This window comes from Anabrus simplex, chromosome 1, assembly GCF_040414725.1.
Source record: "Anabrus simplex isolate iqAnaSimp1 chromosome 1, ASM4041472v1, whole genome shotgun sequence".
NCBI lineage: Eukaryota > Metazoa > Arthropoda > Insecta > Orthoptera > Tettigoniidae > Anabrus > Anabrus simplex.
In genome coordinates this window covers 1,799,225,641-1,799,241,822 of record NC_090265.1, presented here as the reverse complement: position 1 = coordinate 1,799,241,822, position 16,182 = coordinate 1,799,225,641, and the positions used below count along the sequence as shown (strand labels likewise).

At 36.9% G+C, this 16,182-nt stretch overlaps 1 protein-coding gene across 3 annotated transcripts in view; it reads left to right on the top strand.

The window, feature by feature from the left end:
* Positions 1-14,873, top strand: part of LOC136858785 (androgen-dependent TFPI-regulating protein) — a 68,843-nt gene extending 53,970 nt beyond the window's left edge. For all 3 annotated transcript variants that reach the window (XM_067138586.2, XM_067138585.2, XM_067138584.2), the window contains 2 exons: positions 13,252-13,403; positions 14,561-14,873. In XM_067138586.2, coding sequence (XP_066994687.2) covers positions 13,252-13,403; positions 14,561-14,607 — 199 coding nt within the window. In that variant the 3' untranslated portion in view covers positions 14,608-14,873. The remainder of the gene's footprint in view (positions 1-13,251; positions 13,404-14,560) is intronic.
* The last annotated feature ends 1,309 nt before the right edge of the window (positions 14,874-16,182 follow it).

Below are 16,182 nucleotides of genomic sequence, written 5' to 3'. Positions count from 1 at the left end.
TTTGAATGAGTCATATGGCTACCCTAGTGTCTGTTGTGATATACTTGTGTCAGGAAATTCCATTAGTCATGTATATATCCCAGCCTGATGGGATGAGCTTGTTGTTGTACCAGGGAAATTTGATGATTCATGTAAAACTCCCGAGTGTTTGTTTATAACTTGGGAGAAAGAAAAGGTTCACTCATGATTGGCTGGCAAGCACCAATCCAGACGTATCATCTGAGAGGAGGGGGATGTTGATGTCTATAAAGGTTGATCATACGGCGGCAACCACGGACATTGTAAAGGAACATTGTAAGGGTGATTGTAAAGGTGAAGGTAAAGAAACGAGAAGGAAGATAACTACAAGCAGTAAGACTGTACGGGAAGGAATTGGTGCTGATACACGGTACTGGAGTGACACGGCTGCAATGGACTGGACTTCAAACGTTCGTGGAGCGTAGTCTTGTTATGTTTGTGGAAAGTGGCTGATTGTGGAGAGTGCTTGCGCATTAAGTATTGTAGCACTTGTGGCGGTCTAGCATTATATGTTGGTGAAAGCTATCTCAGACTTTCCATAAATTTATATGTTGAGGATCGACAGACGTGTGTATATATCTTTACAACAAGTGTTAAAATATGTGAACACAGTAGTACAAGGTACAGTATCTGTGCGATGTGATAACTGCCGATTATGAGAATCGGTAAATCGAATTGATATAGAGACAGTGAAGGGTGTTTATCTTCATACATGTACATTGTTCATCGGGCCATCTACAAATGGTAGCTTAGTTCTCGCTTTCGTTTTCCCACGGTTTTTATTATTGTTGTTGTTGTAAATATGGAGTCTTCCAGCAATATTTTATGTGTGTATTATATGTATAATGTTGTATGTTGATGAGGTGCTCATGCACGGAATTTGTTAAGAATATAGGTAGCTATTTTAGAATCAGTGTTATTGATGAACCTAGGTGCAGTTCCTACCTAATTAGTCGTTTTCAGGAGGTTAGGTAAGGCCTGCAGCAGATGTACCAGTACGCAGCATTATGTACACGCCCTGGGATATAAAGTCTATCATGCTCTTATCTAAATTCGAGGGATCCATTCTGGTGAACTCTGGCGCCCATACTACGGACATTTCGGTTAACTATGCTTATTAATTTTATTAAGTTTTTGAGTAATTTTATTTATATATTTTTATTTATTTATTAGTATTATATCATCAAAAAAGTTACAATTGGCTTCCCAACGTGTGGCTGAATGATTGGTGCATCTGTTAGGCTTATAAGCGTAGGTGCACTTGTCAGGTGTGGTTGGAATTCTGCAAACTATGTCAGTGAAGTGTTTTATATGTACGTGATATGTATGCTGGAGTATGAAGAAATGTTGTAGCGAGTCCAGTATCATAAAATTGAGAAATAGAGAGGTTGTTAAAGTTGTGGGTACTATGAATCAGGATAAGAAAAATCAAAAGAATTCCACCACATCGAGTTTATCTAATTTAAGTGAGAATAGCGAAATGGCTGATAGTAGGAAAGATCAATCGGTAACGATAGGTGAGGAACCGAGTAACCCGTCTCAAATTCAGAATGTAGGGGATCAAGAGGAGGCTTCCATTCGTAGTATGCTTCAGTTGCTTCTTAGTAAGAACGAAGAGTTGAAGGGTGAATTGTACAGTAAGATGGATAGTCAGAGTAATGAATTAAATTCATTGAGTGTTGAATTAAATGCCGTTAACAGTAAAATCGATAATAATAATGTTGAATTGTCCAGTAAACTCGATAATAATAGTATTGAATTATCCAGTAAGATTGATAGTCAGAGCAAAGAGTTGAAGAGTGAATTGAGTTTTTTAAGTAATGAAATATACAGTATTAATAGTGAATTAAATTCAGTTAGTACGGAATTGTCCAGTAAAATTGAGAATCAGAGTAAGAAGTTAAATTCAGTGAGTGTTGAATTGTCTAGTAAAATTGATAGTTTAAGCAGTGCTGTGAATGGCAGAATAGATGAATTAAACCAAAAGTTTGACCATCAAAGCAGGGAAATTCAGGAAGTCAATAATAAGGTTGAAGCTCAACGCTTGGAATTGACTGAGAAAATCGAATGCCGATTTAATGTTGTTAGGAAGGAATTTGTTGAAAACAGCAAGGAATGTGATAAGAGAATAAAAATAGTGGAAGATAAAGTCGAAGAAATAGATAGAATTAAATCCAATCAGAACGTTTTAGCGAAGCGTATAGATGAGAAGGATGAGAAATTGGAGAAAGACCTGAAGTCGGTAAAAGATGACCTCAAGTCAGTAGAAGGAAATACCAGAATTGTAGTTGAAGAAGGAATTAAAGCATGTCATGTAAAGTTAAGGCAGGAGATCAGTCAAATCCAAGTAGGTAGCAGCATATGTAATAGGTACGTATCTTGTACGAAGGACTCTGAATTACCCAAGTTTAATGGTCGGCAGTTTAATCCGATGGAATTCTTGAAAACGGTGGAGAAACGGTTTTCCAAGAATCTTGACGATGGTTTGATTGATTGGAGTATGGTTGATGAGCTGTTGGATGTTGCATTTGTTGGAGAAGCGAGATCTTGGTTTCAAGTTTACAGACAGGGTATTTCGAGTTTAGAGGAATTTAGGGAGAAATTTAGTTCTAAATTTTGGAGTGAAGCTATTCAGGGAAGGGAAAGGGATCGCGTGCTATCTGGTAAATATAGGCCTCAGGAAGGTGTGTCTATGACGGAATATTTCTTAGCGCATGTTCTGATCAGCCAGAATATTGAAGGTCTAGCATCCGAGAGAGATACAGTCCGCCAGATGTTGAGGCATTTTCCTGAGAAGGTCGGATTAGCTGCATGTATGCAGAATATTGTTACGATTAAGGAATTAGAGCAGTTGTTAGAGAGGTTTGATGCTTTGGAAGGGCAAGGGAGGATTAGGCAAAGTGAAGGTAGGAATTACGGGGATAATGGGAGACAAGGTAATCAGGTAACGGGAGATAGGAATAATCAGAATTTCAGTCATTCTAGGCAAGGGAATCAGGGTGGTAATTCCGGAAGGGAAAACAGACACTCTAATCAAGGAGGTAATCACCAGGAATATTATGCCAGAAGACCTAATCAAGGGGAATCAGAAAGTAGGGGGCGTACGGATCAAAGACCGCCAGATCAAGTGCCGAGACATGATAATAGTGAACAGTCCACGTCAAGTAATTTAAACCGGAATCGGACTTCTTAGTTGGGTCAGATAGGCAGTCCGATACCGAAATTCCTATTCACGTGATGAAACAGGTAAGTTACAAGGTAGACGTGAAAGAGGAATTATTGTATGACCATGTGTTTTGTGTTCAGGGAGATTTTGAGAATAGGGGGCGTGATGAAGGTACGGAAGCTGTGTCGGATGTCTTACTTTGTGCTAATGGTGATGGTAATAGGGGTGTTGCGATCGATAATCTTGTGGAAGTTTCTGAAATTGAAAGTGAAGTTTTTTGTGAAGTTGATGAAGGTTGTTTAGTAAGTGAAGAGTGTTCACGGAGTATACATCATGAGGATGTTTTTGTTGATTTAAGTGTACGTGAGGAGAGTAAAGTTAGGTCCATTATGTGTGAAAATGGTGACTTTGAGATTAATGAAACTTCTGATAAGAGAGTCGAAAGTAGCAGTGTTGTTGGCATGAAAGTGGTGCAAGTAGGAGCTGATATGGAAGGTGGTGAAGATGACTTGATTGTTGAGTCATTAAGTAGTAATGACAGCAATTTCGAAGTGTATTATGGTAAGAATTTCTGTAATCGAGTGAGCGTGAGTGAGAATGAAGTGAGTATGTTTGACAAGCGAATGCGTAATGTTTTATTTATTTCTGAAACTTGTGTGAATGATTTGAATGACGTGCTGTGTGATATCGATGTGGAATGTGTGAAAAAGTACCGTACGTGATCTGTTTGCTTGCATTAATTATGGTTTTTTGGAAGAGTAAACGTAGTGAGATTCCCGCGCATTTCAGAAATTGGGATTTCTATGTTCCGAATGAAAGCTTGTATGATTCTTGTGTGACTGGATGGTACGAATCTTTGTGTGTGAGATAGAGTGTATTCTAGAAGTAGTTAGTTTTATTACGGTACGTATTCCTCGTCTATCGATGCCAGTGTTAAGTTAATATGTAAGTTTTTTCAATTGTATCAGGGTCCGTATACGGTGGACAGTAGAATAGGCAAGTGTGCTTATAGGCTCCTAACCACTGACAACAAGGTTCTTGGAACATTTAATATCTATAGCCTTCGCAGATATAAGAGATAGGATCTGCACCTTGGATGTATATATTATCAATTATGAGTTATGTGTACAGTAGTAAGAAGGGATTGTATTCAATGGTATATGAAACAATCGGAGTTGTGTGTATATAGCCATACTATGATTATTATTATTATTATTATTATTATTATTGTTGTTGTTGTTCGGACAAATTGTATTTCGTGTGTGCGAATACAATGCAGTAGTCGCAATGTATATATCATTATTACAGTAAATTATGTGTTCAGTTATGTCATTATAAGGTTATGTATGAAGTTCTGTTTTATGGTGAATCATAATATGTGATATCATCGATTCACCAAGGGGGCGTTATGTGATAGTACATATATCACACCCCCGAATTATATGTAGAAGGTAGAGATATTATTGTCAGTATTCGATTTATTATTATTATTATTATTATTATTATTATTATTATTATTATTATTATTATTATTATTATTATTATTATTATTATTATTATTATTATTATTATTATTTCATTTGTATACTTTGCCATTTATATTGGTAAGCTGGAAGATATCCACATATGTAGGTATGAGTAATTTGTTTTGCACGAGTGGGAAAACATTGCTGTAATAACTCTGGTAATTTGAATGAGTCATATGGCTACCCCAGTGTCTGTTTTGATGTACTTGTGTCAGGAAATTCCATTAGTCATGTATATATCCCAGCCTGATGGGATGAGCTTGTTGTTGTACCAGGGAAATTTGATGATTCATGTAAAACTCCCGAGTGTTTGTTTATAACTTGGGAGAAAGAAGAGGTTCACTCATGATTGGCTGGCAAGCACCAATCCAGACGTATCATCTGAGAGGAGGGGGATGTTGATGTCTATAAAGGTTGATCATACGGCGGCAACCACGGACATTGTAAAGGAACATTGTAAGGGTGATTGTAAAGGTGAAGGTAAAGAAACGAGAAGGAAGATAACTACAAGCAGTAAGACTGTACGGGAAGGAATTGGTGCTGATACACGGTACTGGAGTGACACGGCTGCAATGGACTGGACTTCAAACGTTCGTGGAGCGTAGTCTTGTTATGTTTGTGGAAAGTGGATGATTGTGGAGAGTGCTTGCGCATTAAGTATTGTAGCACTTGTGGCGGCCTAGCATTATATGTTGGTGAAAGCTATCTCAGACTTTCCATAAATTTATATGTTGAGGATCGACAGACGTGTGTATATATCTTTACAACAAGTGTTAAAATATGTGAACACGGTACAAGGTACAGTTTCTGTGTGATGTGATAACTGCCGATTATGAGAATCGGTAAATCGAATTGATATAGAGACAGTGAAGGGTGTTTATCTTCATACATGTACATTGTTCATCGGGCCATCTACAAATGGTAGCTTAGTTCTCGCTTTCGTTTTCCCACGGTTTTTATTATTGTTGTTGTTGTAAATATGGAGTCTTCCAGCAATATTTTATGTGTGTATTATATGTATAATGTTGTATGTTGATGAGGTGCTCATGCACGGAATTTGTTAAGAATATAGGTAGCTATTTTAGAATCAGTGTTATTGATGAACCTAGGTGCAGTTCCTACCTAATTAGTCGTTTTCAGGAGGTTAGGTAAGGCCTGCAGCAGATGTACCAGTACGCAGCATTATGTACACGCCCTGCGATATAAAGTCTATCATGCTCTTATCTAAATTCGAGGGATACATTCTGGTGAACTCTGGCGCCCATACTACGGACATTTCGGTTAACTATGCTTATTAATTTTATTAAGTTCTTGAGTAATTTTATTTATATATTTTTATTTATTTATTATTATTATTATCATCAAAAAAGTTACAACTTATACACTTGTCAATGCACATGCCGCCACAAATGATAAGAACAAAACAGACAAGGCAGGGACAGAGAACTTCTGGAACGCACTGGATAAGGTAGTAACGAAAGCAAACAAGAGAGGTGTCACGATCTTGCTGGGGGATTTCAGTGCATAGCTAGGCACTGAAAGGAGATTCAAAGGCCCTGTAGGGGATTACCCTGCACACCAGAGAACAAATAAGAATGGAGAAAGGCTGGCGAACTTGTGCAAAAGACACAAGATGAGAATCAGGACCACACACTACAAAGCCAAGGCGAGTAAAAAGACAACCTGGGTAAGTCCGGGCAATAGAATTGGTGAAAGGCAGATAGACCACGTAGCGATCCGAGACAAAAACAATGCAGAGATCATGAACATCAAAGTCAGGAAAAACAGCAGAATGGAGTCTGACCACTATCTTACTGAAATCAAATGTAGATGGATACCAAACAGAACTAGGAGAAACACGAACACAAACTCACACCAGATCGACAGAGAACTGCTGAACAAAAACCAAAATCAGTACATGAAGAACCTGACAGTGGAGAGTAAATGGGAAAACTCAAAGGATAAGGTTAGAGAAGAATCCAAACGATTGGCCACTAATAACAAGAGAAGGAAGCATGAGTGGTGGACAGAAGAATGTGAAGAGGCGGTAGAGTACAGGAGGAAGATGTGGGTAAGACTACCAAGAAGGAAGAGGACCTGTCAACTTTTGAGACAGCGAACTTATCATTTTACTCGATTTGTTGTTAAATAACCAAACTGCATCAACACAAGACATTGAGTTACTAAAGACTTACACTGTAACATATCTCTACACCTAGTACAAATAGGTTACTGTTTCCAATTTGATAATAGGTGAACTCATTTTAATACATGTCAGTTTTTACCAAAATGCACAATTGCCTTTAAACGCCTAGTAGTTATAAAAATTTTCAAAGATTGAATTTTTTTTAACTGGATGCTAATTCAGCATTTTGTAATATTTAAAGAACCTGACAAAAGCTTTAACTTTAGTCAAAAATTGTATAGAAGTAATAAGTCATAATATGTTGCATATAGTATGCTACCAATTTTAATCTTAAGTTTTAAGGAGTGCACCAAAAGTTTTTAATAGTTATGTAAGAATATGGTCAATTTATATATATATTTATGTTGTATGTCATGTTAATATTGCACTTAAGCCTTGTCACAAAGTTTCCTATGGCTGATGATGACATACAAATAATGCCGAAACCGGTCCCAATTTTTTTGAAAGGTAATAAATTCGCGACGTGTTAATGACGTCACATTGTATTTGTATTGAAAAGGTGGACATAATTATACTCAGTTTATAGTGTGAAGGGTTATGAAATGAGAGAACCTTTTGTGAAAGGACAAGATGACGAGTTGAAAATAGGAGAAAAAGATGTATGCGAGGAAATGGCAAGATATTTCAAAGATCTACTGAACACAAAAGCACCCACAGGGAGTATTACTCTACAGTATAGCAGAGACATCAACCAAGGACGAGCACCCACCAAAACAGAAGTTGTGAAGGCAATCAAGGATCTCAAGAACAACAAAGCGGCAGGTAATGATGGTATATGCGCCGAGGAGATCAAATGGGGTGGTCCTGCAATGGAAGAAAGCATGTACAGAATAATAATGGACATCTGGATAAATAAGAAGATACCTAGCGACTGAAAAGAAGCCATAATTATACCAGTGCATAAGAAAGGAGACAAAAGAATACTGGATAACTACAGAGGTGTCTCACTGCTAAATATTGGGTACAAGATACTCTCGAGATTATTGCTGAACAGAGTGGAAGCACAGCTTGAATCAGCCACAGGAGAATACCAGGGTGGTTTCCGAAAGGGAGAAACTGCGTAGAACAGATCTTTGGACTCAAGAGAATCATAGAACACAGACACAGGAAAGGAAAAGACCAATAGTTACATTTGTAGACTTCGCAAAAGCCTACGATTCAATAGACAGGAACACATTACTGAACATCCTACGCGACAGAGGATTGGATTCTACAACACATGCATTGGTGGGGAAACATTGAAGGGTACAACTGCTAGAGTAAGATACCGGAGTATGTTGTCAGACAGCTTTGAAATTAAGACAGGAGTCCGACAAGGGGATAGGCTGTCGCCAATATTATTTAACCCAGTTTTGGATGAAGTGGTGAAGCAGTGGAGACAGTTGAATAGAACCATGGGAATTGAAGGTGTACAGATTGGATATAAGATCAAAAACAATGTATAGTGGATTGCCTTGCCTTCGCAGATGATATGGCGTTGTTACATGAGAAGGAAGAAGAAGCAAAGTTGGCACTAGCAAACATGAGAAGGAAGAAGAAGCAAAGTTGGCACTAGCAAATCTATCTGAGACTGAAGCAAAGGTTGGTCTGAAAATAGCCTACAACAAGACGAAGGTACTGAATATGAAGACCGATTGGAATGTAAAAGGCCAAGTGGTAGAGAGAGTCGACAGCTTCCGGTACCTACGTGAGAACATCACGGGTAAAATACAAAGCAACAAAAGTACCACAGACAGAGCTCAACTGCTGCTGAAACTACGATATGCAGCCATGACTACATATGGAAAGAAGAACGTCTCGAGGAACGCCAAACTGCGACACTACATGATAACCATCAGGAATGCTGCATTATATGCAACTGAAACGCTGACATTGGGCAAGAGAGCTTGCATACAATTGGAGAAGGACGAAAGAAGAATCTTGAGACATGTATGGGACACCAAAAAGCAAGGTGAAATCTGGGTACACAGATCAAGGCAGGAATTATATGCGAGTATAGAACCAATCTCGAGTGTGATAAGAAAGAGAAGGTTAGGATTTGTTGGACATCTCATGAGGATGGATGACAGTAGGCTGACAAAGAAGATATGGAATGCAACCTGCTTAACTGGAAATAAGTGGATGAAGGAAGTCAGAGAAGATTGGGAGACTATTGGCATAAAGGAAAAATATCCACTGATGACAGTACAGGGTAGGTCCAAATACAAAAAGCTCGTGGAAGGTCACAGATGGACAGACACCAGGATCCAGATTCAGATCACAGAAGCCGAGGGAAAGAGGAGGAGTGAGAGAATGAAGAGGTATTGGGAAGAAAGAAGACGTACCGAAGAAGTCACTCGTGATCCTCAGGGGTCGTAACGAACCTAATATAATAATAATCCTTTCTGTTCTTACCCTCGATACTTCTTAGGAATTTCATCTCCACTGCATGTATTCTACTCTCCTCTCATTTTCTTTTAGTCCATGATCCAGCTGCATACGTTAGTATGAGTTCGTAGTAGGTTGAATATAATACTTTCTTACATTTATTCGGGACATCTTGGTTCCACAAAATACCCCTTACACTCTGGTAGAAGCTGTTTGCTTGTTGTATTCTTTTCCCAATTTCCTCGGTTATCTTTCCACCTTCTGTGATCACACTTCCCAAGTACTTGAAACTATTAACCACTTCCAGAATTTTACCATTCAGTTTTATATTTCCTCTTCCTTCCTTCCTCTTGTCATCACTATTGTTTTACTTTTCTCTGTGCTTAATTTCGTCCCAAATATTTTTATCTCTTGATTCCATATATCTACTTGTTTTTGCACTTCTGTTTCATTCTCACCCCATATCACTACATCATCTGCAAACAACATGGCTTTTGCTGCCTGTCTTCCAAATCTCTGTTTAATGTTCTTATGAATTTCATCCATGACTATGATGAATAGTATGGGGGGTAGTAAATTTCCCTTTTGGAGACCAGTTTCAACTTTAAATCATTTTGTTTTTCCTATACTAGTCTTCACACTACTAACACAATTTTTGTACATAGCTTTTATCATTTGCACTTCCACTCTGTTAACTTGTTTTTTCCTTAATGTGTCACATACCAACAATCAATCAATCAATCAATCAATCAATCAATCAATCAATCAATCAATCAATCAATCAATCAATCAATCAATACTGATCTGCATTTAGGGCAGTCGCCCAGGTGGCAGATTCCCCATCTGTTGCTTTCCTAGCCTTTTCCTAAATGATTTCAAAGAAATTGGAAATTTATTGAACATCTCCCTTGGTAAGTTATTCCAATCCCTAACTCCCCTTCCTATAAATGAATATTTGCCCCAGTATGTCCTCTTGAATTCCAACTTTATCTTCATATTGTGATCTTTCCTACTTTTATAAACGCCATTCAAACTTATTCGTCTACTAATGTCATTCCACGCCATCTCTCCGCTGACAGCTCGGAACATACCACTTAATGTAATAGACAAGAAAAATGTTCCACCGATCAATACTACCGTATTTATTGTGAGTGAATTATTGCACTAGTACCGGTTTCGGCCTTTCTTGGCCATCATCAGCTAGCACACAATATTTACAGTCGTTAGACAAAATTACAAAGATGTTACGTTAGAGCATCCGGATGTCTAATGAAAAATGAAAGTAAAATATATTGCAATATGTTGCGTTAAAATATCTCTCATTAAAAGTGGTGATGGTTATAATAAACTAAAACCTATTGAGTGAGCATGGACATGAGTACATAAACACATTAAAATATATAGGCCACATAATAGGACACTAAAAATATAGCACATTAAACACATTAAAACATGGTATACTTTAAAAACGTCTATTAAAATTTGAGTTCATGTTGCGTAGCATTCATTCTTCAATCCTCTTGTAGTTCTTGTGTTGATTAAGTTGTATTAGGTGATCAATCAGAATGTTCTATGGCTGATATACTTTGTATTGATATGTTATAAGTACTCTTGTCATTAAAATTTAAAAATTGAGTACTGTGCAATTCAACTGTTGATGTAGTCCAGTAAGATTTATATATACAGCGAGACAGGGTTTGATTTTAGAGCAGTTGGTGGCGACACCTCTCTCGTCTATGCACGTTGTATGGTTGTTATTATTGTTGCTGTGGAGGTCACGTTGCAGTTGCTCACAATCTTGTAACTTATTTATCACTCTATAGAGAATAACATCATCCGCAAAAAGCCTTACCTCTGATTCCACTCCTTTACTCATATCATTCATATATATAAGAAAACATAAAGGTCCGATAATACTGCCTTGAGGAATTCCCCTCTTATATGCACTCTCCTTTACATCCTTACTACAACCCCTAAACACCCTCATAACCATGTGCAGAGATCTGTACCCTTTATTTACAATCCCATTTATGTGATTACCCCAATGAAGATCTTTCCTTATATTAACACCTAGATACTTACAATGATCCCCAAAAGGAACTTTCACCCCATCACCGCAGTAATTAAAACTGAGAGGACTTTTCCTATTTGTGAAACTCATAACCTGACTTTTAACCCCATTTATCAACATACCATTGCCTGCTGTCCATCCATTTTCGAGGTCACATTGCAGTTGCTCACAATCTTGTAACTTATTTATCACTCTATAGAGAATAACATCATCCGCAAAAAGCCTTACCTCTGATTCCACTCCTTTACTCATATCATTCATATATATAAGAAAACATAAAGGTCCGATAATACTGCCTTGAGGAATTCCCCTCTTAATTATTACAGGGTCAGAGAAAGCTTCACCGGGTGAGTTGGCCGTGCGCGTAGAGGCGCGCGGTTGTGACCTTGCATCCGGGAGATAGTAGGTTCGAATCCCACTATCGGCAGCCCTGAAAATGGTTTTCCGTGGTTTCCCATTTTCACACCAGGCAAATGCTGGGGCTGTACCTTAATTAAGGCCACGGCCGCTTCCTTCCAACTCCTAGGCCTTTCCTATCCCATCGTCGCCATAAGACCTATCTGTGCCGGTGCGCCGTAAAGCCCCTAGCAAAAAAAAGATAAAGCTTCACCTACTCTAATTCTCTGAGATCTATTTTCTAGAAATATAGCAACCCATTCAGTCACTCTTTTATCTAGTCCAATTGCACTCATTTTTACCAGTAGTCTCCCATGATCCACCCTATCAAATTCTTTAGACAGGTCAATCGCGATACAGTCCATTTGACCTCCAGAATCCAAGACCCCATCTTTTCTCCATCATATGTCTTAATCTAAAGATCAGGTTAAACGTTGATCTGTCTTTCCTAAAACCATACTGTTCTTCTTCCATTTCTCCTTCTAGCTTCCTCCTCAGTCTTCCTTACAATACTCTCTCACCATACTCGAATATATTACTTTTAAATCTATGTCACTCCATCAAATCATTTGATAATTTGATTTATTTATTAAAAAGAATTGTGCACATTGTGCATCAGTGTTTAGCATAAGTACACAATGATTTTTTTTTCTTGTTTTGCAAAACTGCAAGTGATACGGTATCTGTGACAACTTTCACCGCACAGTTCGCATACACATGAGTCACAAGGCTCATGGAATCTCTTATTAGTGCAGACTACATGATGGAAACCATGACAAGCATACGGGGTCACCATATGTCTTAACTCGTAGTTACACTGTGTCCACGCTTTATCCGTTGTGGCGTCAGTGGCATAAAACTCGCACCAAATGTCAGTTCATTTTTGTTCTCGCTTTCTTAATGCATTCGATAATGAATACTAGTTAACACACTTTGTATACTTGAAGTTGACACTTGATACCTAGTTCATCACTTTCATTCATTTTCAACTGTATGTTATTCTATGCTTAATATTCATTCATTACTAATTTCTCAGATTTCAAATTTAAACATGTTTTCTTTCCTTTCTTTTTTGTTTCTAACTTTGAGGGGAAATCAGTTAAACTTGAGAGGTGAGCAGTGTAATAATAAGCAAAGAAGCTCATTTGTTCCCCTTATAGCATCAACAGTCCAAATTTGTCTAACATGAGATGGCACATGATAAGCTCAGTTGTCTTCCCATCCAGAAGGCTGGGTTGGCTCCAGCTGGGATAAGCCCCGTACACCATCCACAGTAGTAACAAAGAATAAATTAAGAATTAAAACAAAATAATGAAAGAAAAGGAATAATTAAAAAAATCAGTTGAAGAGTTCGAGTTCATCTCTTACGTGCACTATATATTATGGCCAATAGATATATTGCAATGTAAGTTATAAAAATAATTTCATTCTGAAAATCTGTTTGCTGTTGCAATTCATCCCCTGGTATTGATTGATTTTGTGCATTTATTTGTTGTTTCAGTTATTTTTCGACATACTTTATCCATGGTACTTGGCTCTACCCTGTCTATGAAGTTATGAACTGGACTCAACGAATTATATTTACCGTATTTGTGTATCTTCTTACTGTTGGATTTTATTTCTTTGGAGAAGGACTGACCACCAAGATATGGGGTGAGTTATAATATACTAATAAAGAAACGATTTAAAATAGTTTATGAACACCAAGATATGGGGTGAGTTAAAATATACTAATTAAGAAACGATTTAAAATAGTTTATGTTGGGTCCACCTTGTTAATACACTTTATTATATCATACATGTTTCAGAAATAATATGCATTCCCTTCATCAGTGAAGTCAAATCAAGGAATAAAAAACAATATAATAACACTATCTTTTGTTTAGCCCATAATTTAAAGAAGTATTGTAACCTTATTCACCGTATCAGTGAATAAACAAACTAGTGAAATATTATGAAAAATTATCATTACATAAAATATAATATTTGTAGGCAATGATACACATGACAGTCTGAAAGAAGTTTGGCTACAAGGTACAAAGATCATGTTAATGCAGTCAAACATGAAATATATTTGGCGACGGGAGAGCATATGGTTGAAAAGGATCATAAATTTACAGACATTTTAATGATATGGAGTTAATAAATTCGGTCAAAAAGGGAAAATTCATTAATATTTTAGAAAGTTTAGAAATTTATCTTGCTAAAATAATATTAAAAAAAGACTTTGAATTAAGTTTAAATGAAACAAGTACAGAAGAGAACCCATTGTATAAACTTGCATTCAGTCATTTCAGGAAGAAAAGGAAAAAAAATAAGAAAAACTTGAAGATCTTAAATTTATTTAGGTATTCTCATTCCATTCATCAAAAATAGTCTTGATAAACCAAAGAAGAGGAATTTACAGCTCTCTAATTTGCAATCTCCAAGTGAATGAAATGTTGTATAGTTAACTTACTAAAGTAAGTTATCTGAAAGTTAACAATCATGACTTATAAAGAATGCAGAGGAACACATTTGTTGAATTCATGACATTGGTAAAACTGAATTAATACATCTGGTATTCTCTCATTCTGAAAGTTATGATTTCTCTAAAATTATTTGAGTTTAATTTGATTCTCAAAGTGTTTGAAACAATGCTTATGTGAGAGATAGGGAATATGATTGAAATCTTTATGTAGAACCTCTAATTCATTATTGTCTTTGAATGCCTGTGTGGTATTTTATTTATGAGACTTAATTTAAAATTTGTACAGTAATGATTTCAGAGAAATATTCCTATAATAACTATACTCTTTTGCTGTTTACAGAAAATGAAATTCAGACTATATCTCGGCGGAAAGTAAAAGTGAAATGAAGAACAAGATGATATAGATCGTCCAGATTTCATAGGTTGAGGGTAGTGGTGTAGGTGGTGGCTACTACGTTATTTATAGAGTGCCTTTGTCATCAACACTACCAGAGGCCAAAACTTGAGATATGGATTCTTCTACAAGTCTGGTGCAGCTGAAGAAACAGTAATTTACCCGGTTTTAGGATGAATATACCAAAGACGAAAAATATCACTGTTATAAAGTTCTTTTACTGTTTATTTAAATAAAGATTTTCATCAATCTTCTTTTATTCTGCCTTTTCCTGTTCAGATGAGTTTAGTGTTTCTGGTGAGCCTCTTCCTAAGTCCCAAAAATTGTCGTCTTCCAATGTCTCTTATGTCGCATCTCTTCTCCCCCATGATCCATCAACCATCTCTTTATCCTTCCTCCCCTCCTACCCCTCTCCTTTCTCCTAAAGTCATAAAAGTAGTTGGTGGGTTGTGAAAGCATTGAATAACATTATTATTAACTCTCCTTGCAACATAACTATGAAGTATCTTTCCTACTGTCACATTTAAACATCCTCTTATCTGGTCTATTCTTGTAACCCCATCTATCTACCTTACGATTTTTACCAGTTCCATTTTTTCTCCTCAGATTTCCTAATTGTCTTTGTCTCTGCCCTGTAACATTGCAGAGTAGTGAACATTAAGGATTTGGGAAAGAGGTAATAAAGGACAAAAACTGGTATATTTCTGTGAAAGAAATGATTTCACTGGGGGTATTATGTGGATTAGAAAAAAAAAATAGTAGGACTTCCTTCTCTGGATGAGCTTGTGGACTGTCGGCTGTTGAGAGCGCTCTTGCATTATTGTACTGATAAAGTAGTTAAAACCTATTGCTTACCTGCCAACTTTCCCAATTTAGGCGGGAGACTCACGATTTTCAACAGTTTTTCCTGCCTCCTGATTACAGTAAAATGAAAATGTTAAAGGTCCACCTTTTCAATACCATGAGTGTTTATTGATGTGAATATATATCACATACCGTCTAGAGAAGGTTGGTACTAGTTTCGACGCTCATTGCACGTCATCATCAGCCAATAAATCAATTGAGCAAAATGCAACTTATCAAATAGCAATATATAACACATGATAGCACCTACAAGACAAATGTTAAACTATGACTAGTTGAAATATAAAACACATGACAGCAAATACGAGGATTAATGTTGAAAGCTAAATTGTCAAAAGTTAAAACAATGAAATCAAAACAGAGAAGGTAACAATAGTTAGGGTATGATACACAAGAAAGTAGTCCAGCTTGAGGTTTGTAAAACATAAGGCGTATCTATATACAACATTTAAATGCACCAACTAAGGCAAATTTTAAATGTAACATTAAAATGATGAGGGTATGGCGCGTATAACCATCTAAAACATATGACAGCACCTAGAAAGTCACTGTTAGATTATAACCAGTTGAAATGATGTGGTGTGTCTGACTGTAAAACATAACATTTTTGATAAGGTATCCCAGTTGTTGAGTCTTGATAAACAAGAGAATAGTCCAGCTTGAAGTGCATAAATCATGAGGCCTCATATGTTATCAGTGGGAAG